This window comes from Brienomyrus brachyistius, unplaced genomic scaffold, assembly GCF_023856365.1.
Source record: "Brienomyrus brachyistius isolate T26 unplaced genomic scaffold, BBRACH_0.4 scaffold118, whole genome shotgun sequence".
Classification (NCBI taxonomy): Eukaryota; Metazoa; Chordata; class Actinopteri; order Osteoglossiformes; family Mormyridae; genus Brienomyrus; species Brienomyrus brachyistius.
In genome coordinates, this window is record NW_026042393.1 from 86,636 (window position 1) to 107,262 (window position 20,627).

Consider the following 20,627-nt stretch of genomic DNA (forward strand, 5'->3'; position numbering starts at 1 on the left):
TAAGTATTACATGAAAACAACGAGGGAAAGGGAACACAGAACACATATACGGCCACACTAAAGTATTACATGAAAACAACGAGGGAAAGGGAACACAGAACACATATACGGCCACACTAAAGTATTACATGAAAACAACGAGGGAAAGGGAACACAGAACACATATACGGCCACACTAAAGTATTACATGAAAACAATTCATAAGATCATCACGGATAAAAGTTCTGCAACTATCAATAAAATGTTACCATTAGAATTTTATTTTCTACACTTTTTACATATGACATCGTAATGGGCTTTACATACTGTCACCCCACATTCACAACACACAACGCCACTCTTCCGGTCAGTGGTGTACGGACAAATGCCACACCTCTTTCTTTTTGATTGTTCCACCGGGGGAGGCGGGTGTGCTCTCACAATTGCAGCAGCATGGAAGCCTCGGCGAAGACGGGTTAGCTCCTTAATGGTGGGGCTGATTAGGGCTTCGCCCAGCTCCTGCAGGAATTGCCTGCGTCTCGTCTTTTTCTCTGCCTTCCAGCTTGGATTGATCTCTTTCCACACGACCTGTGCATTGTGCGCCGAAATGTCCAGAATCTTATAAAACAGGGCAGTGACCCAGCGAGATGTTCGTCTTTTGCAGCTGTAGAGTGAAACGAGCTGGTTCATTGTATCAACCCCCCCTTTAGTTTCGTTATAATCAAGTATAATTTGTGGCTTTCTGTCCAGCCGATCGACGACATCTGCACTCTTGTGGAATGTGCTCATTAGCACTACGTTTTTTTTTTTTTTGGTCGTGTAGGACACAAGTGTAGTGTTTTGTGCAAATGCGAATTTGGAAGAGTACACCCGCCTGCCCTTAGTTCTTACCAGGGCAAACGGCAGCTCTGGACGATCTGTGCGAACAGCCCCTACCATCGTTATGTGACGCTTGAGGAGCTCCTGTACCAAATCAAAGGAGGTAACGAAGTTATTAGCAGTAATGTTTTGCCCTCTGAGCCCCTCAGATAGGTCCAGCACCACTCGTTTGGTCAAACTGTTTTCCTTTGCCTCCTCTGGAGTCTTCCTCGTATGTACGTCGACTTTCCAGCAGTAACTGGTCTTCGCGTCGCAAAGCACCCATAGTTTCAGTCCACACCTCGCCGAGGGGTGAAGAGTCTTTTGCTTGAACGAGCAGCGTCCTGCAAGAACACATCGAAAGAGTACTAATTTATTGTCAAGTAAAGTAATCAGAGACAAATTATACAAATTTCTAGTAACACCTTACAATATAATTCCTAATTAACAGAGCAACTACTCGGGTACAAATCATGAATAAAGTAACTGCCTGAAACAATCCACTACGATTCATTGGCAATGACCATGAGATCTATGTTTGAACTATAAAACTGTAAGAATGTATAGCAATGCAAAGTAGTAATAACGTGTTAGTTACCTGTAAATGGTACCGGTAGCTCATCTATGGTGGCATCGTGGCCGAGATTGTACATAAGGGGCAGGTTTGCCGACCACGTGTCCCAGACTTCTCGCATTCCAGCCAGCTCGTCCGTGTCTCTTCTCTCTGATCTTGATCCTTTGTTATGAAAACGAATTGCCGATGATAACTGACTGAACCGTAATCTACTCATGGTTGCCGAGAATATTGCTCTACCCGTCTTTAGATCCCACAGATTTAGTAAATTCTCGCCTCTGGATGTAAAACATCCACCCAGAATCAAAATACCAATGAACGCATCGAATTCTTTTGGTGTGAATTCAGTCCAGTTGCTGGAGAATCGTTTTCGCCCCTCCACGTTAGTCATTGTGACGATCGTCCCCTCTATTGATTTCGGCAGGAATGCTTTGAACGTAGACAATATGTCGCTTGCTTGCGAGACACACAGCCTCGTTGGTCCTGGAGTTCTCTTCAGCACATACCTCGCTGACAATCTGCCTCTTTGTCGGTCCGGTGCTTTGATTGACCACTTTATCTCACCATTTCTTGACATAAACGTCTCATCTTCTGAATAGTCCTCTTCTGATGATTCAAAGGAGGTATTGCCAACTTCTATACTATCCACCTCGGAAGTGCTGCTCTCCATTCCTTCCATCTGATTCTCGGTATGTCTTTCCATTAGCGATGTATCGCTCGCGAACTAAACTGCCTGAGAGTCGGAGCAGCAGCTTTTCTTTATGTATTTTTTTTTAAGCCGCACGGGATTGGTCAACTGCAGGATGCTTGCCGGCACTGAGTGGGAGGGGGCGGCGATACGGACAAACGGCGCACACGCGCTCAGAGTGGGAAACGGGGAAACGGGAGGAAAGGAGACGCGCGCAACATATTGAGCGACCGCGGGACACGGAGAACGCGGAATTTCGTCTGGCGGAACCATCTTTTGGGAATCTGTCCCACACGTCGGACCTTCTTTGAGACAACGCTTAGCAATAACTGAGCGAGACAATTAACCTGGGTTGGAACAGACTTGTTCACTCACCCAAGTTTCCTTGGTAGCTCAGCGGGGATTTGTTTGAGACGCGCTGTTGGAACGGAACTCCCATTTAAATGAGTAGAACTTGTCGAAATAAGTCAGACTTTCCCTTAACCCTGCTTCGAGGAACACCCCCAATGTAGAACAGTAAGTACCCCTTTATTCTTTCATAAACAATTTCCTTTGATTTAACTGGCTGACTGCTAAGTGACAACAACAATAGATACTAAAAACAGCTTCACAGCAGTCAAGGACTAACTACAGTGACTGATTGCAAAAGCTGTTCCCAAAGGCAATCACAAGTATGATAGCATGTTGTACATGATCTTATTTTCTTTAAACTTCTTTTTAGAAGAAGTCAGCACATTTTATACAACAAATTACAAATTTTATATGTGCTATATATGCTTAATGGTTAGGGAAGCACACTTGTAATTGAAAGATTGCTGGTTCGAATCCCCAACCTGCCTGGTACCGCCCCCAAGCACTGCTCCTAGGGCGCTGAATTAGCTGCCCCCTGCCATGTCACAATGTCATGTAAGGGTTAATTGCAGAGGACACATTTCGTTGTTGTGCACTATGTGCTGTGGTGTGTCAACAATGACCACTGATCTCCAAATTAAAGTTCAGGGTGTTTTCATGGATTTCGATCAAACACACTTCCCCAAATGCAGAGAACGCCCACTGAAATTAATGTAGGGAGGGAAACCAAGGAGCCTGTGAGGGGCTTGCAGAGTTTGTTAGAGCGTTACAAAAGTCTGGAATTTCAATATGTTTGTCCCGAAGAGATCCAAACTTGTATATAACGAAAGCACAAGTCATCACTTTTTAGGCATGAAATAATCCTTTGGCTGAAATCTGTATATTTTAAGTCCCGCTAGGTGTCGCGCCGATTCAGAACGGCTTTCCATGTTCTATGTCATCCATTGGTAAATAAAATATGCATTACATTAAAAATAAGGGACGACTGAATAGTTTTATTTTTTTTTATTATTAGTGAATATAATCTAGATCTTTTTTGTTGCAGTGTCCAGATTACCATGTTTGTATGGTTGGTGCACCGTACTTTCCGGTCGACACAAGAGTTAAGTATTGCATAATTCTCCTGGTTGTGGTTGTCCTAGTCAGTACTAGTATTCTAGTAGATTCTTAGTCAGTCTGTACAACGTCAATAAATTCAGTGAACCTGCCACTTCATATTCATGACATTAAAGGTTTATTCGATCTTCAATATAATTTTTATTAAATGTCATGCTTTAAAAGATGGTGCATTGCTATCAATGTGTTATTCTCCAAGAGAACAGGAAACAGTCAGTGTAAGTTTATTAATACAGCACAATTCAGATGCAAAGCAATTCAAAGTGCTTTACAGAGGCATAGGTATACATTAAATAGAAGAGATTACCAACCTAACATGGTAGTTAGAAATCTTGGCGTTCTTGTCGATTCAGATCTATGCTTTGATGCTCACATAAGAAGTATTACTAGAACTGCATTTTATCATCTACGGAACATAGCCAAGCTTCGTAAGATGCTCTCACTTAATGATGCAGAAAAACTAATACATGCCTTCGTAAGTTCCAGACTGGATTACTGTAATGCCCTCCTATCGGGTTGCCCGTCTGGATCCTTGCATAAACTTCAGATGGTACAGAATGCTGCAGCCAGAGTTCTAACAAACACTAAAAAATTTGATCATATTACACCGGTCTTATCCTCTCTTCATTGGCTGCCAGTTAAGTCTCGAATTGACTATAAAATACTGCTATTAACTTATAAAGCACTAAATGGCCTTGCACCAGAATACCTTAGTGAACTGCTGACCACATACAACCCTCCACGCTTGCTTCGCTCTCAAGCCATGGGATATCTGTTAGTGCCTAGGGTAGAAAGAGCTACGGCAGGCTGCAGAGCTTTCTCCTACAAAGCTCCTCTGCTGTGGAATGGTCTTCCACCGGATGTGCGGGTTTCAGGTTCACTCTCAATATTCAAGTCCAGACTAAAAACACACCTGTTTAGTTTAGCGTATAGGGACACTAGTTCTAGCCCTAGCTAACTCTTCACTCCCAGGCAGACCTGTAGTGTGAGGTGTAGAGCTGGGTGGGGATCGGTGCCATTGGCTTTGGATGAACTGGATTGTCAGTGCTGTCACTCTAGCTTTGCAATCTCTTGTGGAACTGGAGTGCTGACATTTCAGGGACTCCCCATGCCGGCATTCCCACTTGCCTCTCCCTCCTACTGATGCTGCCATAGCCATATCTGCCGGAGCTTGCAGATTGCACTTCATATTGTACTCACCTAGCTTTTAGCACTGCCAATAGCCTCCTCTACTATGCCTAATTGTACATTTTATTTCCCCTACTCCTCCTGGGGGTGATGCCTGGAGACCTCAATCTATCAAGATATCCAGCACACCCGACCACCACCAGTGACGTCCCTGCATCCAGCTCGCCGTTCTGATCTTCCATGTATGACCCGCTGCCTTACCTCTGGTTGCCTGGCAATTGGAAGAAGACTCGGCTTCGGCATTGGCTTATCTTCCTTGCTCTCCTCTCTCTATTTGACTATCCCTGCCGGCCCCTGGAGGATGGGCTTCCCCTTTGAGTCTGGTCCCTCTCAAGGTTTCTTCCTTCTAGGGAGTTTTTCCTTGCCACTGTCGCCTATGGCTTACTCACTGGGGGCTTTGGGTGAGGATACTGTAAAGCGCTTTGAGACAATGTAATGTTGTGATAATGCGCTATATAAAAATAAATTTGTTGTTGTTGTTATTAAAATCTCACTTAAAAGATAAAACAAAAAACCCAAGAGCCCAGACAAACGTAGCTAACCAGAAAGAACGGTAACAGTTTTAGCAGAGCTCAGGTCTTCAGGAAGCTTGTTCCGCAGCAGAGAGCATAAAATCTGAACGCTTCACCTTGGTTGGTCTTGATTGTGGGAACACTAAGTAAACCTTTCCTAGATAAGCTCAGGGGTCTGGATGCTTCATAATGTTCAAGTAAATCAGAAATGTATTTCGGCTCGAGACCATGTAGTGCTGTGTACACTAGTAATAATATATTTAATTCAATCCTGTAATGCACAGGAAGCCAGTGCAGTTGTTTAAGGACCGGTGTGATATGCTCTTTCTTGGTGTTAGTGAGGACTCTGGCAGCAGCAGAGTGGATGACCTGCAGATGTGTGACTGATATTTTGCAAATAATTGTGAACATACTGTTACAATAGTCTAGCCTGCTAAAGATAAACACAGAATCAAGATGTTCTGTATTTGTTTAGACATAAATCCTTTAATTCTTGCTACATGTTTAAGCTGGCAATATTCTGGTTTTGTAAATGTCTTTATGTGGCTGTTGGGATTCAGGTCTCAGTCCAGAACTACACCATGATTTCTGGCTTGATTTGTAGGTTTTATTGTCATGGATTCAAACTGAGCACTAAGTACTAATTTCCCTGTTTGGAGTCAAATACAAAGATTTTTCTGTATGGTGGCAAATCCTGGCACATTCACTCATTGACTCCTTCAATGCACATACAGTATTTAGTGACTCTAAGGGACTATAGTCATGTGGTGACTGTAATGTAGAGTTGTGCGTCATCTGTATTTATAAGAGGTGTTATAGTTTTCCATAATCTGAGCAAGGGGGGGCATGTAGATGTTGAGTAGAAGAGGCCCAAGGATGGACCCTTCAGAACTCCACATGTGGTTTTTGTTTGCTCAGATTCATAATTACCTATTGACACGCAGGAGTCCCTGTCTCGTAAATATGATTCAAACCAGTTTAACACTGTGCCAAAAAGTCCCACCCACTTTTCTCACTTATCTTATAGTCAACCATGTTCAATGCAGCACTGAGACCCAGTGATACCAAAGCGGAGATGTTTGAGTCACCACGGCTCAGATAGATGTCATTTAAAACCTTATCAAGTGCAGTCTTAGTGCTGTGTTATTGAAATCCAGAGTGAAAAGCATTACAGATATTTTTCTGCACCATGAAAGAACTAAGTTGCTGAAAAACAACCTTTTCGCCAATCTTCCTTAAAAAAGGAAGGTTTTGATATGGGCTTATAGTTACCGATTACTGAGACACCAAATTCACCATTGAACGATTTCTGTCGGTAAATCCACTCACAAGCATAAATATCAATGCATGACATCTAATATTTCCCAATAAAATGACAGACCTACAAAATATATTTACATCTGGAAATTTGTGTTGGAAAATTTGAGACGACCACTGCAGAAATCATGGTATTTGCCTGAATATCTCCATATGTACGCAAGCCTTCATTGGTTATCATATAAGTCTGATGTCTTTAAATGTTGACGCCTATATTCCCTTTCTATACAGAATAAGTTCAGGGCAGAAGGTGGTGGTGCCCATGGATGGGGAGGCTTAGAGTCTGCAGGAGGCCTGGGCCACCTTCGAGTTGGTCCTGCGGTTGAGTGAGCGGCAGATGAAGGCTCCAGCATCCATAAGCCTGGTTAGGTCAACACCCTGAGAAGGAGAGAATGTGAGGAGGGAGTGAATGGAGAAAGGAGACAGAATGTGAGGAGGGAAATGGAGGAGACAGGTAGTCTGTGTGAAAGGGTATATGGGTTTGTATTTACCACATTTTGGGGACCAAGTGTACCCACAATGTGGTAATACCTCTTTGTTTTTAACTTGTGATGTCGGTTGAGTAGGTGGTCCTTCAATGTAGCCCGGAACGCATTCGCTTTCATTCTATAAGAATGTGGCCATGTGTGGCCCAGACCACCTGCAAATGTGGTCTGAGTGATCGCATCTTGATGCGTCTTCAATGGGTCTTGGGTGCATTCACACCTGTAATTAGCCCCGTCCACTTGTGATCGGGTCACCCGGGATGTATGTTAATACCAGGTGTGAACAGGGCCATAGTCAGGATTAGGGTTATGCCCATTGAAATGAATTGAGAGTCCCCACAAAGATATGAATACATGGACATGGACTGTGTGTGCCTGCGTGTATGTGTGTGTGCCAGCAAGCTTACAGTGTGGATTCCCAGGCCATGCAGCATGTACACCACATCTTCAGTGGCCACGTTCCCAGAAGCCCCCTGGGCATACGGACATCCTCCCAGTCCCGCCACAGAGGAGTCCACTACACTCACCCCCATCTGGAGCAGAAGGCCAGTGAGACACATAGTCATACAGGTACAGGTTCAGGTTTATCCCTCAGGCTGTCTGCATATTCGGTGAGAATGCCGCTTGATGGCCAAAAAGTTTCTTGCACTATTATAGGCATCTCTCATTTTACATCTTTTTGACTGCAAGTACATATTTAATATTATTGCTTTCATACATTTCATTATTTTATGTGCCATTTTATCTTTTTAACTTATCAGGTCTTTTTTCTAAGCAGTCATTTCAAGTATTTCTCTACACTCATGCACGTTGCACATTTGTCCATGCGACAAACAAACAGGAGACCTGACACATGCACATGCAGGAGGGGCCTGACCTGCAGGGCAGTGAGGATGTTAGCCAGCGCCTGGCCGTACGTGTCGTGGCAGTGCACAGCCAGCGCACCCAGCGGCACCTGGGAGCTCACGGCACTCAGCATTGCCCGCATGCTGCCTGGAGTTCCCACCCCGATGGTGTCACCCAGAGACACCTCATAGCAGCCCATGCTGTACAGGCGCTTGGCTACCTGCAGGGGGCACTCAAAGTTACACACTGGCAGAGTTGGGTGTCACTTATCCCTTTCATTTTATGTCAGATTTTTCTTCATCTTCCTCTACATTTCATGGCCTTAGTTCCTGCTAGCAAAGCAAGAGAAGCTTTTATTTAAGAAAGAAAACACAGGACGTTGAGAATTCACCTGAGCCACTTTATCTGGGGACACCTGTCCTTCATATGGGCATCCAAGTACACACGATACATATCTGTGACATAAGGAAACAGTCAATAGAAAAATCAGTCCTCATGAGCAGGGACAGATTCATCTCTCTGGCCCCGGGAGGGATCGGTCTGGTCATTGGGTTGGCCTGCTCTGGTCATTGGGTTGGCCTGCTCTGCTGGGGCCCTGCTTCCTTACCCCCGCACTGTCACGTTGGCTGCTTTTGCTGCTGTAACGACTTCTTCAAAGCGCTGCAGGCTCTCTTCCACTGAGCAGTTGATATTCTTCTTGCTGAATAGCTCAGATGCTGCTCCAAAAACAGCCACCTCCTCAGCACCGGCATTCAGCTGGGGGTAAAGGGGGAGCCAGAGTACTCCAAAGTTTATCATCACATCTATATAAACTACACGTTTTACTGCTCCGAAAGTTAATTATAACAGTCTATGTGAAAAATGGGTGCCAAGTGCAGATACATTATGAAGCAACAATTGGGGAAGATGGTGGCACAGGAGATAGTGCTATCGTTCGACAATTGGAGGGTTGCAGGTTTAAGCCCTGGTTCCTCCTGACCCCATCAAAGTGTCCTTGAGTAAGACACTAGTAAGACAAAGGTTGGCTTTGAGCAGGCAGAGGCTAAGACAGGGGACTCACTGCTGCCTGGAATCCCTTCAGGTTAGGAGTGAGCACAGGGTAGCGGACTCCCGGCCGTCTTTGGATGCCTCGCATCACCTCTGCTTGGTCTGCCATCTGTCACACACAAATAACAACAGGGCCACTGGCTGAATTTAGGATAAACACTAACGTTTAATGATGAAGGGTGGGCATTAAAACTGATTGCGATTACTTAGGACCATCTCAGCAACAACACAGTCAATGAGGGAATCAAATGCCCCCAGTAGTACCCACCTGCGGGACCCATTTTGGGGAGACAAAACTTGTGGCTTCAATGACAGGAAGTCCAGCATCTGACAGCATGTTGATGAGCTCGATTTTCATGTCAGTAGGGACTACAGTCTGTGAGAGACAAACCCAGGAGCAGCATGAAGGCCCTGCCTGCCCGGGTCACCGGGTGCAAAGGGCCTGCCACCCACAATCATGGGGAACGCGGGGACCCGTCAGCCCATAGCCATGGGGTGTGGGGGACCCGCCAGACCCCCGCCACTTCAGTGCTTATCGCTTCCACGATTTACCAAAATGGTGAAAGTCACTGTCACACCACAGCACAACAATGAAATGGGGCCTCTGCATTTAACCCGTATGTGACATTGCAGGGGGAAGCTATTATTTCGTGCTCTTGCTCAAGGTACCTCAGTGGTACTTTGCTGCATGGGGATTCAAACCAGCAACCTTTCAATCACTAGTAAGCTTCCGTAACCATTAGGCCACTGCTGTCCCATGTGGCATGAGGCTTTGCTCAACTAATCAAATCTAATGAACATAAGGATTTGTCAAATTTACACAGATTACTAACTTTTGGGAGTCACAATCAATATTGAATCAAATCAGAACCGGAGATACCCAACCCTAGCAGTCATTAGCGGAGCCCCGTGGAGGTGACACTGCCATGGAAGATTGTGCTGTTACACTCCGCCCTTCACCTTCTCATTCTGCAGGCCATCTCTGGGCCCAACCTCAACGATCTTAACTTCTTCGGGTAGAGACTTCACAGTTGGCACCCCCACCTGCAGGGGGCAGATAGAGACACAGAGAGGTGGGTCAGGTTTCCTGCTGACTAAGGATGGGCATTTCAGACAGAATTACTAATCAGATTTGGCCATTGAGTATTTGAATAACATTGGATTAACCCCCCAAGCAGAAGATGATGGATGGATGGATGGATGGATGGATTAACCCCCCGCCACAGAACCAACACCATACACACAGAGAAGCATGCATGGAGTACGGATCAAAATTACACTTACTTATTGGTATACGAAATGAGACATCACTCATTGCTGCAAAAGTCTTTTGAAATTTTATTAAGAACTAATTTCACAAAACATAAATTTTAAGAACATTTTTTATGACAACCACAACAACTTCAATTTGATTTTAAATCAATAGTAGCAGCATTTGCAGATTCTGTTACAATTATTACTAAGTTGTGCCAACAGACACAAAGCAATGCTGACAAATTAAGCTTTTGCTCGATTTTCTCTCTGGAATCCAAAATATTTCCATACAGAAAAAGACTTTATATTTGACAATGCTGAGTCATCCCTGCTCCTGACCTCAGTGGTCACAGGACGTGCAGGTGTAATAGATATTAATGTGCTAATGTTCTCCAAACCAGCTGGAAAATGAAACCTAGCTCCACATATACTTCAACATCACTAATATGCAGTGCAAGCTGATCAAACTCCCTGCAGCACTGTGAAGCTGGTGAGAAGAAACGTAGAAGACGGACAGGTCCCCCAACACAGAGCCGTATAACACAAGGTCTGATTTTACTGTGAATTACTACTTTATTATGTAGGGGCAGTCAATCCTATAGGCAACCGCCTAGGGCGCCGACTTGTAAGCCTTGGGTTGGTGACGCTCCCTTAAGCTCCCACATCGGGTAGGACTGGTGCTGTAACTGTTTTACTTCATTCACAAATTCGAGGACGTATGGTCGAGCACAAATAACTGACCAAATCGCCACTTAACCTCCGTTTCACTGACTTCTATTATAGGAAAAGTTATAAGTTGCGTTTATGTCTTATGACAGAGTAACTAACACCACCTGGGAAGATGTGGCCTTCGGAACCGAAGACATTGACCAGGCATCAGCGACTCGGACGTGTACCCCATGGGCACTCACACTCTGCGCTGAGGCTGAATTGGCAAAAGCCCACGATCGCGCACCGAAACTCGGGCTGCAACGAACACTCCGGGACCAGTGCATCATGAACGCCGCCATCTTCTTTATCCGCAAACCGGAAGTGGCAGCAAGCTACTGTCAACCAATAAACACGCTGAGCACAGAGTTTCACAACCAATCACGCTGCGCGGACGTACCAATTTGGGAATGTCAGCTGTTTACAGTCCGGAGGGTAAATGGTGACAAAAAAAAAAAACTGACAGTAGTGGGATCCAGATTCACATGTGGATGTTCAACATAAAAAACGTTATGTCCATTGTAGACAAAAATAAGTCAGAAGGACGTAAATCTAGATTGTAATTTGGATGTCTGGGGGCATTATCCTCATAATTTTTCCTAAAATACTTTTCCTAAAATATCAATGATGTCACCGTTCTTCTACCCAAGCTTCACCATGAATTTGATGTTAGTTCTTGCTTCGGTTTTAGTAGACTTCATGTTGCTCTGTTGGAGGCTTTCTTCAAACTGACGTTTTCTGCCTCCTAAAGCCTCCACTAAGTCAGCTCCTGTTGAGAATAGGGTTGCCACCAGTCCTGGGTTTTGCGGGACCACCTCAATTGGAAAAAAACGAATTTCATACCGGGACTACACGCGCGCTGCATATTCCGTGATGACTGCAGCATCGCGCATTGCCTCCATGTTCAAAGATAAGATTAGTTTTTTTTTTTTTTTTTTAAGAAAAACATTGAAAATGGGTGGCGATACAGAGGATGATAACTTATTACAGATACTGAAATACGTTTCATTTGTAATTTTCCGTGCCACGAGCAGGAATCCCACCGAGCCAGCCGCAGGAGCTTCAGGCGTGTGCTGTTCTGTTTAATCTTCATAAAAACGTTTGGTGCTTTTTTAATTTTCAACCCACACTTTTAAAAAGGAGCAAAGTTAATTCATTTTTGTTTTATTCATTTGAACATGCCGTAATACAAAATACATTTTATTCTTGTCAAGCCATCCTGATCAGGTATATGTTCTCCTACCAGGGGTGCATTTTCCGAAAGCGATCGATCTTAGCGAATAACGATCACACAACGAATGATGTTGGTAAAGAACGAGTGTTTCCCATAGCCCTTCATTATTCCAGAACGAGTGGGAAAAGCAGATTGTCGATAGCAGGAACATCCATCCCACGTATTACAATGATTGCCTCACCAGACACACAAATGTAAAAGATAAACTAATTAGAAAATCACAAAAAAAGCATACTTACCAAAGTTACCAAAATTAAGTCCAAAATAAATTAACATATTCGTTGAAAATATAAAATGGGCTTAAAATATAATGTTACTTTCTTGTAAAAAAAAAAAAAAAAAAAAAAAAAGAGCAATGGGAAAAAAAAGTGTCCATTGCTTCCGGGATAGGCTCCGGACCCCCCGCGACCCAGTAGAATAAGGGGTTTGGAAAATGGATGGATGGAGCATACTACCCATAACAAGAACAGCACCACAGCATTCAGGAAGAAATCTTAGAACTCCCAGAGACTTGTGTAGGCACCAGAATCACTTATTCCACATACTCAAAGTACCCTCTACAGCAGTGTGTGTTCCTTGGTGTGCAGTGTAACACGTCTCCTCAGCCACGGTTTGGGGATCGAATTTAGAGACCGAGTTTCTGCTCAATATGTAACCGGTACGAGTACCTACAACATAGCTGAAAAGGGGACTTTTATTTTGATACCCCGAGTGGACTTTTATACTGACATTGGGGCACTGTATCCCACCATATTTATACCCGTATAGTCTCGCGATTTGAACAGAATTACTGTTTTGTCTCGTTGAAGGTTTATTGGGAGGAGGGAGTGTGGCATTTAAACTTTGGCGGTGTAGTATTCCTCTGGATAATGTGGAACGCTCATCGTGAAGTTCTGGTGCATTGATGGTGAGGTATGAAAACGTGGGGGAAGTCGTGCATCCATAATAAGATCGTCCACAAATACAAGGTATGGGTCTTATTTTTCCCAGACATGGTTAATTGTTGTTGAGCAGGACGGCGTTTTAGCTATTGACGTATGTGATTTTAGTACATATATGGCGACCGGATCGGCTGGTATGAGTTCGGGTTCTATGGAAGCGTATAGAGGCTTTTGTTGTGTGAGATACATGTTGTTTTTGTTTTTATTACGAGGAATAGAGTGTGGGTTTTATAAATTCTGTTTGCAACATTTGGGGGAGTAGTAGCCACTGTTTCTCTTCCCCTCTTTTAGGGTGCAACTTATATTCTGCCTTTGTAATTTGTCTGTGCAATTTAAACATGTATAACACTGCTGATACCGTTGACTATATCTGGTGATCCTTTCAGTACCCTCTAGCAGGCTTTCCCTGGGTTTATTCACTGGGACGTTTGACTAGTGCTCTGGTGACGCTGGTGTGTGTATCTGAGTGGATTTGTTGTGCGCTGTTTTTGTTTCTTGTTTTTAGTTTGCTAGTAGTGAGGACTATTTCTTTGTTTTGAGTGCGTTGTATTTTGAGTTTCTTAGACTAGGGGTGATAATAGAGCAATAGTGTCCCAGCCTGATGTAAGGATATCTCTGGCTGCACAGTGGAACCGGCTGGAGGTTCGGACTACTGCATTGAGGGATGTACTCCACCAGTGAACGTCAACCGGGGCAGAACCCAATGGCATCGAGTTTTTGTCGTGATTGTTAATAAAACCAATAAATATTCTTAAGATCTAGCCCTAATCCTATGGGGCGCAGTTTGTAAACGTAGTAAACATTTTTGTACTTGCCACTTTTTCATCATTTAGTGCAATTTTCTGACATCTGCCGCTAGGCTACTACCACCCTACCAAGATTAATTATCTTTTGTAAATATATGTGAGGTTATTTGATATTTGCAACGCAACTCTGCAAAAGTTGAGACAGATATATTTATCATTGTTTTACATTAACTTTCCTTTTAATTAGACATTTTAATTGTGTTGGAGTTGAAAAAAAACAAATTTTTGCAAATGGAAATTTTGTCCATCCTTGCCTGATGTCGCCGTTGTCTGATTCTCCATACATTTTCAACAGGAAATAGATCTGGACCGGCAGCAGGCCAGTCAAGGACATGCACTCTGTACCCATCCAGAATGTGGTCTGGCCTTATCCTGATGACAAATAGTTTTTATTGTTTTTAACTTTTCTGGAAATGGACTTTATTGAAATTTAAAAACAAACTGTTGTAACACTTTACTTGAGGGGACACAAATAATGGAGTAGTACATCCATCCATCCATCCATTTTCCAAACCGCTTATCCTACTGGGCCACGGGGGGTCTAGAGCTTATCCTGGTAGCAATGTGCATGAGGCAGGGAACAATCCAGGATGGGGGGCCAGCCCATCGCAGGGCACACTCTCACACCATTCACTCACACATGCACACCTACGGGCAATTTAGCAACTCCAATTAGCCTCAGCATGTTTTTGGACTGTGGGGGGAAACCGGAGTACCCGGAGGAAACCCCACGACGACATGGGGAGAACATGCAAACTCCACACGCATGTGACCCAGGTGGAGACTCGAACCCGGGTCCCAGAGGTGTGAGGCAACAGTGTTAACCACTGCACCACCATGCCACCCCCTGGAGTAGTACAGTTTTACTTAATCAATTAATTAACCAGTAACTATGTATTATAGTTCCAATCTGTCCATCTATGTTCTGTACCCCCTTGTCCTATGCAAGGTCATACGGATCTGGAGCCAATCCCAGACATTGTAGGCACTAGACAGGCAATTGCCCAGGACGGGATACCAAGCTGTCGCAGGCATTTTTGTACCTTACACAGGAATGTCACATTTTTGCAATGTCACGACCTACTTGTTTGACCCTCTCGTGTGCCACACCCCCTCATCCTCGTATGAAATCCCAACGACCAGCTGTTTCGTATTATTTACATTTAAGTTCTGTGTATTTCGGTCCACGTTCGAGTGTGTTTCCCTTGTCCTGTCATTAATGTTACTAGCTGTTGATGTGTGTCTTGTGCTCATATCCTATTCTTATTAAACACCGGGTTTTTCCCCGTATCCTGGACTGCCTTGCCTTCCTTCTCGTCGGAATACCAAGGTCGTTACAAGCAAGTTGTAGTTTTATGAATTAAAATTTGATCAGAATTTTTAAGATTTGTAATCAGTTGATTCAATAATTGATTTAACATAAGATTAAATGAAGTTATCAATGTTTTATGTAATCATTCTGTGGGAGGTTGATTTTCTGTTACTCAGTTATGAATAGTGAAAAAGATAACCAGTAGTGCCTAAGCTTGCTTGAAGGGTTCTTCATGGAATCCCCCCTTTTATCATTAGTGTCTGTATGCTCTTGCATACCCCCTTTGAGGAGCATGCACCAGGCTACACAATGCCTGTGGTTTGCTGCGGGTTTGGCATGGCGCACGGTTCATTGTAAAGGTGATGGGTACATGCCGCTGCTGCCACCCCCCCCCCCCCCCCCCCACCCACTTGAAAAGCAGCTACTTCAGCCAGCTTCTCATTTCCTGTGTGGGGAAAAAAACCATGAGGATACTGGAGGCTCCTAAAACCTCGAGCATGTCCCTCTTAGGACCCCCGAGGAGTCTGTTTTACTCGTACCCTTCATCTCTGCAAAGGCTGCTCCAGAAATGGACTGTGAGAAATGAATTGGGTGCTGGTGCCATGACAACTGAAAATCAGGATGTGCGTCTTAACATGGGAGAATTACACCAGTGTAATGGTCCCACTCTGTCCTTCATATGTAAAATACATTTCAAGTTTCATATAACTGTCAACTTTACACTACTAAACCAAGAAATGTGTATAAAAATATATTTAATGTGTAGAAAATGAATACAAAAAGTTTAATAAATATGAATAACATTAATACTCCAAAGAAGAAATGCTAATATTTACAATCAAAAATAAATTGGATCACGTATAAAGTCCATTAATAAAACATAGTTTGACATAGTAAAATAAATAAAAGCAGATCCTATAGTATATAGAACCATCCAGCAATCTTCCAAACCTCCTTTTCTCTCAAAGTTTTCTAGATAGAAATGGAGTCAGTGTTGGCTGCTTCCTGTCAGACTGACGGCAGCAATGGACTCCAGTTTTCTGTACCTTCTGCTGCCATTCACACCAAGATAAAGGTTTCTTCCTGCTGTCTTTATGCTGAACTATGCAGGCCTTTCAGGTTAGGCGACCATCTGAAATCCGACATGGTAATGCAGAGCAGCCCCAGATGGCCAGGTGCGGGAAGAAGCATATATTTGACTGATTAATGACTTGATTTATAATCTAATAAATTCAAACCTTTGAAACTGTATACAAGTAAAACAGTTACAAACTCAATTGGAAACCAAGAAAAAAGGGTTTTCAAATCATCAATTAACGTGTTTACATTTTGCAGTTAATTTATGGCATTTGTACCCCTACAGGGGGCGCTGTAGGTAGACAGTTTGTGTTTTAATTCTGAAGCTCCTGTTCCTCTTCACTGTCATCTACTTCCTGAATGATGAGGTCAGTCCCAGAATCCACCGCCAGGTCATCCTCGTCCGTCATCAGCCAGTCTTTCTCCTTGTCATCCTCATCTTCCTCACCCATGCCCATGAGAAGTGCCGACTCACTACTGGCTGTGTCAATCAGGAGGCCCTCGCAGCCACTCTCCTGGATGCACTCGTTACAGAGCCTGTAGCGCCGGGTGCCCTCACACACTACCCGCCCACTCAGCTCTGTCACGTGACGTTTGCATTTCCGGCACACCAGCTTCCTAGCCTGGTGGATCTGCCATAAATTAGACAAAGAGCATGGGCTTATGATTTAAACACACACACTTTCACATAGAGCCTTAAACACTTAAGATGACACCCAGTGACATTCACACTTGGCATCACCCTGACTTTTGAGCCATGCCACTGGTTCAGAGAAGCAGAGGGCAGCCCATTGGCGGCTCTCACCGTCTCGAAGTGGCTTCGCAGGTGCTCCAGGCGGGTGAAGCGCTTGCTGCAGGCCTCGCAAGGATATGGCCGCTCACCCGTGTGGCAGCGCAGGTGCCTCTTCAGATCAGCCTTCCGCTTCACCGTGTGTGTGCAGAAGGGACACTTGAAGCGCATTGAAGGGCTGGAGTCTGGGCAGAGAGACTGGAAACTCAGATAGGGCAGGTAACCATTGGACCTCTAACCCGGTCCAGCTTCCACTCTACACCAGTAATGTGATGGGGAAGTGACAATCCCCACGCCCAGTGCCTAAATTTATCATTACAGCAGTAATGTGATGGGGAAGTGGCAATCCCCACGCCCAGTGCCTAAATTTATCATTACAGCAGTAATGTGATGGGGAAGTGACAATCCCCACGCCCAGTGCCTAAATTTATCATTACACCAGTAATGTGATGGGGAAGTGACAATCCCCACGCCCAGTGCCTAAATTTATCATTACAGCAGTATTGTGATGGGGAAGTGACAATCCCCACGCCCAGTGCCTAAATTTATCATTACAGCAGTAATGTGATGGGGAAGTGACAATCCCCACGCCCAGTGCCTAAATTTATCATTACACCAGTAATGTGATGGGGAAGTGACAATCCCCACTACTAAATTAGCTTCAGCACCTTAATGTGCATCATCACTTTAGTCACCTTTGTTGAAAACACCAACAACTCCGACAATCGTGGGTAAAGTGGCATAGAGCTCGTCAGCCTTCTGTGCTTTGCTGGAGGGCGCCCCCTGTTGGCTTGCTATGGATGTGGTCTCCCCCACAGGTAGGCTGCTCCAAGTCCGCCGCCTAGCCGATCCTCTGGCAACGCGGTATGCTGTGGAATCCGTCATCTGCTCAACTTTGATGGGCTGGGAAGGTGGAGCCCTCCGCCTTCCTCGTGGGAGAGGTGCACCCAGACCCTGGCTTAAGTTTGAGACCTCCGGCTTGGGCTCAGTACATATCTCCACCTGGGCAATGGGGACGTGATCTACCCCCTCGGGGGTGCTGCTCTCCTCTGGTAGGCTGAGGCACTGATCTGCAGTCTCTTTAGCGCTGATATCCAGAGAAGACCTGATGAAGCCCTTGCAGAACCCAATGACATCATTCATCTGCAAGTAGCTGGCAGCTGACATCACCTCAATGACATTGACACTGGTAAGGTCCAGACGGCCTGAGTAGACAAAATCCAGGATGACAGAGAAGGTGTCGGCACTGAAGGCTTCAAATGTGGCGGAGACAGGCCTGCCACACTCTGCTCCGCCCCGCCCCAGCAGCATGCGGAAATAGCCACTGCTGCCAAACAGCACGTTGCGGTGCGCCTTGAACAGCTGTCCCTCCACCAACACATGGCAGTCACAGAAGAGTTCCTGTCTCCGCTGTTCATCCAGCTGTTGCAGCAGGCGGCTCTGGTGCTCGGCCATCATATCTGCACCAGATGTTCGCGTCAACTGTCTGGGTGGATGGAGATAAAGGGGTATCAGTAGCAGTGTGTTTCTGCTTTGGGCTGTTGATTGTTTTATAACCCTATTCATCCATCTATCAGTTTTCTGTAACCTCTTGTCCTTTTGAGGGTTGCCGAGATCCAGAGCCTATCCCAGTAGTTACGGGTGCAAGGCATAACAGCAACCCATAACAGGGCATACTCACACACCATTTACTGACACGCACACGGGCAGTTTGGCAACTGTAATGAACCTCTGCATGTTTTCTTAGCGGATTACCTAGAGGAAACCCCCCAACAACGTGGGGAGCCACGGCGGAGACTAGCCCTGGTCCCAGCAAAGTGTGGCAACAGTACTAACCACTGCACCACCATTAATGTGAATAACATCCTTAGTGAGAATTAGATGTCATAGCATGCCTGGCAGTGTGAAACTGGCAGGGCCAGAGAAGGTAAAACAAATATAATTATATAAAAAAGAAAAGAAACAAATGAGTACCTCTCTTGATATTATTAGGTATTTAAAAATGAATGTGTTATGGCATTAACAACTTCATATTTTTCAGAAAGGGTTGGGTTTCATTAGTACTGTCTTGTTGTTTTGCAGTTATTACTATTAGAAATGCTGTAATATCTTACATTATGGTCACTATGAAGCTCGTGGGCAGTTGCTTCTGTCTGTGGGACGTCTTCGTTGTGTCCACGAATCCTCTTTGTTCTGTCTCTAATCTCCTTTTTGTGCAGGACAATAAAAAGTGTTTCTCGGAGACCCCGCCCCGTAAATGCTCTGCGTCATGATTGGCTGGGCGATCTGTCCGTTAATTCCGTGTGCACACAGAGAAGCGACACCCGACTCTGCGGATCGGGCAACGAGGGACACAGCGGAAAATCGCCCGACGGAAAACGTACGCGGGCGGCCCAGACTGCATCACAAGCAGGTGGGCAATACACGCCCGTTTCCTAAGATCAGATAATGAATTAAACTCACGTTTCAGTTTATCATGCAGAACTTGTACTCACTGGTAGCAAATTACAGATAAAACCAACCCACCATATGCACATTTGTCCTTTATTGCAATGTAGCTATCACGCCCTTAATTGTCTGAGGAAGCAACGCCGTAGGCATGGACACCCACGAGCCTGTGGGTGTGAGGCTGGCGGAGTGAGTTCTAGCGCAGCCCTGTAGGTCTTACAGATACGCCCACTTGGGTCGCTTCCACGATTAAAGAAAAAAAAAACACAAGTATGCCAGAAAACAGTCAAGCATGCACTGGAAGCTGCAAGATTTACCCCCTTTAAGAAGCAAGGGCTCAGTCACACGTACGCCCGCTTTTGACGCCCAACGATACCTTTCGGGTACCATGCTCCGGGGAGGGGGAGTGAGGGTGCGCATTCCTGACATCCGCCGGACCCGCTCGCTGACGCCCTGCAGGCTGCAATGACACCCTCCGCCCTGCCGCAGATCCTCACCCCCCTAACAGTCTCAATAGCTATCAATACTTACTGGTGCCCTGGATCGCCGGGTGTCCCCGAAGATCCCTTTGCTCTAATTTCGGATAGCGTTTCCATTTTTGCGTCGCTTTTTGGGTCTAGGTGCTTCTTGCTCGGCTGCACAGGGTACACATTCGCTCAGTTCCTGCTCAGCCCTAAAGACCGAAACCCGGTTGTTGGACAAAAGGAGCTGTGCTGACGTGGGTGTTCAGCCGAGCGCCCGGGGGCCGGGAGCCATTTAAAGCACCAGTGTCCCTTTTTAGCGTGGCCCGCCTTTGGACCCGCCAGTGTCTTTTAAACCCTGTATAGAAACGACCCATCTTTGCGGTGACTCCATAGCACAAGGATTGTTGATATTCTCCATCGTATCCGGTTAATCTTAAAATAAACTTTATCAGTCTTCTTTTGTTAAAAGATAAGTAAAATTCCACAACTCGTAAACAAAAGGTAAACAATTCACGCAAACGTTGAACATATTAAAGACTAATAATTACAACATTTTTGGGAAAATAATTATTGTTAAAGCATAAACGTTGTAAGGTAGAATTAGGGTCACTGACATAAGAGAGAGCGTATGA

General features: G+C 44.9%; 3 protein-coding genes and 2 long non-coding RNA genes across 10 annotated transcripts; 2 read left to right on the top strand and 3 right to left on the bottom strand.

Annotated features, from left to right (window-relative positions):
• Positions 1 to 239: 239 nt before the first annotated feature.
• Positions 240 to 2,114, bottom strand: LOC125727788 (piggyBac transposable element-derived protein 4-like). Its single transcript, XM_049004724.1, has 2 exons — positions 1,436 to 2,114; positions 240 to 1,181 (listed from the first exon to the last, which is right to left on the bottom strand). The coding sequence occupies exons 1-2, from the start codon at positions 2,112 to 2,114 to the stop codon at positions 259 to 261; spliced, it is 1,602 nt and encodes a 533-aa protein (XP_048860681.1). The 3' UTR covers positions 240 to 258.
• On the top strand, positions 2,017 to 11,112 carry LOC125727792 (uncharacterized). 2 transcript variants are annotated; one of them, XR_007388850.1, is made up of 3 exons: positions 2,017 to 2,100; positions 2,190 to 2,615; positions 3,496 to 5,948. It is a non-coding gene; the product is annotated as an uncharacterized LOC125727792 (long non-coding RNA). The 2 variants fall into 2 exon arrangements; XR_007388851.1 differs by lacking the exon at positions 2,017 to 2,100 and adding an exon at positions 11,034 to 11,112 and having other exon boundaries at positions 2,381 to 2,615; positions 3,496 to 4,936.
• Positions 5,852 to 11,243, bottom strand: hmgcl (3-hydroxy-3-methylglutaryl-CoA lyase). 2 transcript variants are annotated; one of them, XM_049004730.1, is made up of 9 exons: positions 11,127 to 11,243; positions 9,922 to 10,005; positions 9,230 to 9,337; positions 8,975 to 9,070; positions 8,522 to 8,670; positions 8,306 to 8,369; positions 7,946 to 8,134; positions 7,476 to 7,601; positions 5,852 to 6,961 (listed from the first exon to the last, which is right to left on the bottom strand). In XM_049004730.1, exons 1-9 carry the CDS (start codon positions 11,223 to 11,225, stop codon positions 6,860 to 6,862), a joined length of 1,017 nt encoding a protein of 338 aa, XP_048860687.1. In that variant the 5' UTR covers positions 11,226 to 11,243; the 3' UTR covers positions 5,852 to 6,859. The 2 variants fall into 2 exon arrangements, with proteins under 2 accessions (XP_048860687.1, XP_048860686.1); XM_049004729.1 differs by having other exon boundaries at positions 11,049 to 11,225.
• A 1,236-nt stretch (positions 11,244 to 12,479) lies between these two features.
• On the top strand, positions 12,480 to 15,192 carry LOC125727793 (uncharacterized). Its single transcript, XR_007388852.1, has 2 exons — positions 12,480 to 13,125; positions 13,726 to 15,192. It is a non-coding gene; the product is annotated as an uncharacterized LOC125727793 (long non-coding RNA).
• A 762-nt stretch (positions 15,193 to 15,954) lies between these two features.
• zbtb8a (zinc finger and BTB domain containing 8A) lies at positions 15,955 to 20,262 on the bottom strand. 4 transcript variants are annotated; one of them, XM_049004726.1, is made up of 4 exons: positions 20,063 to 20,262; positions 17,779 to 18,569; positions 17,099 to 17,268; positions 15,955 to 16,925 (listed from the first exon to the last, which is right to left on the bottom strand). In XM_049004726.1, the coding sequence occupies exons 1-4, from the start codon at positions 20,125 to 20,127 to the stop codon at positions 16,608 to 16,610; spliced, it is 1,344 nt and encodes a 447-aa protein (XP_048860683.1). In that variant the 5' UTR covers positions 20,128 to 20,262; the 3' UTR covers positions 15,955 to 16,607. The 4 variants fall into 4 exon arrangements, with proteins under 4 accessions (XP_048860683.1, XP_048860684.1, XP_048860685.1 ...); XM_049004727.1 differs by having other exon boundaries at positions 19,908 to 20,229; XM_049004728.1 differs by having other exon boundaries at positions 19,198 to 20,229.
• Positions 20,263 to 20,627: the final 365 nt, after the last annotated feature.

Bases quoted from the DNA above. Each gene is read 5' to 3' on its own strand.
- LOC125727788 (XM_049004724.1), bottom strand. From the start codon at position 2,114: ATGGAAAGACATACCGAGAATCAGATGGAAGGAATGGAGAGCAGCACT. The intron at 1,182-1,435 runs GTAACTAACACG...GTGTTCTTGCAG, and splicing joins GCTACCGGTACCATTTACAG to GACGCTGCTCGTTCAAGCAA.
- zbtb8a (XM_049004725.1), bottom strand. From the start codon at position 18,649: ATGAATAGGGTTATAAAACAATCAACAGCCCAAAGCAGAAACACACTG. The intron at 17,269-17,778 runs GTGACTAAAGTG...CTCTCTGCCCAG, and splicing joins TGTTGGTGTTTTCAACAAAG to ACTCCAGCCCTTCAATGCGC. The intron at 16,926-17,098 runs GTGAGAGCCGCC...AATTTATGGCAG, and splicing joins TGCGAAGCCACTTCGAGACG to ATCCACCAGGCTAGGAAGCT.
- hmgcl (XM_049004729.1), bottom strand. From the start codon at position 11,225: ATGGCGGCGTTCATGATGCACTGGTCCCGGAGTGTTCGTTGCAGCCCG. The intron at 8,671-8,974 runs GTGAGTCCCCTG...CTTTACCCCCAG, and splicing joins TGAAGGGATTCCAGGCAGCA to CTGAATGCCGGTGCTGAGGA. The intron at 8,135-8,305 runs GTGAATTCTCAA...TGCCCCCTGCAG, and splicing joins CCCCAGATAAAGTGGCTCAG to GTAGCCAAGCGCCTGTACAG.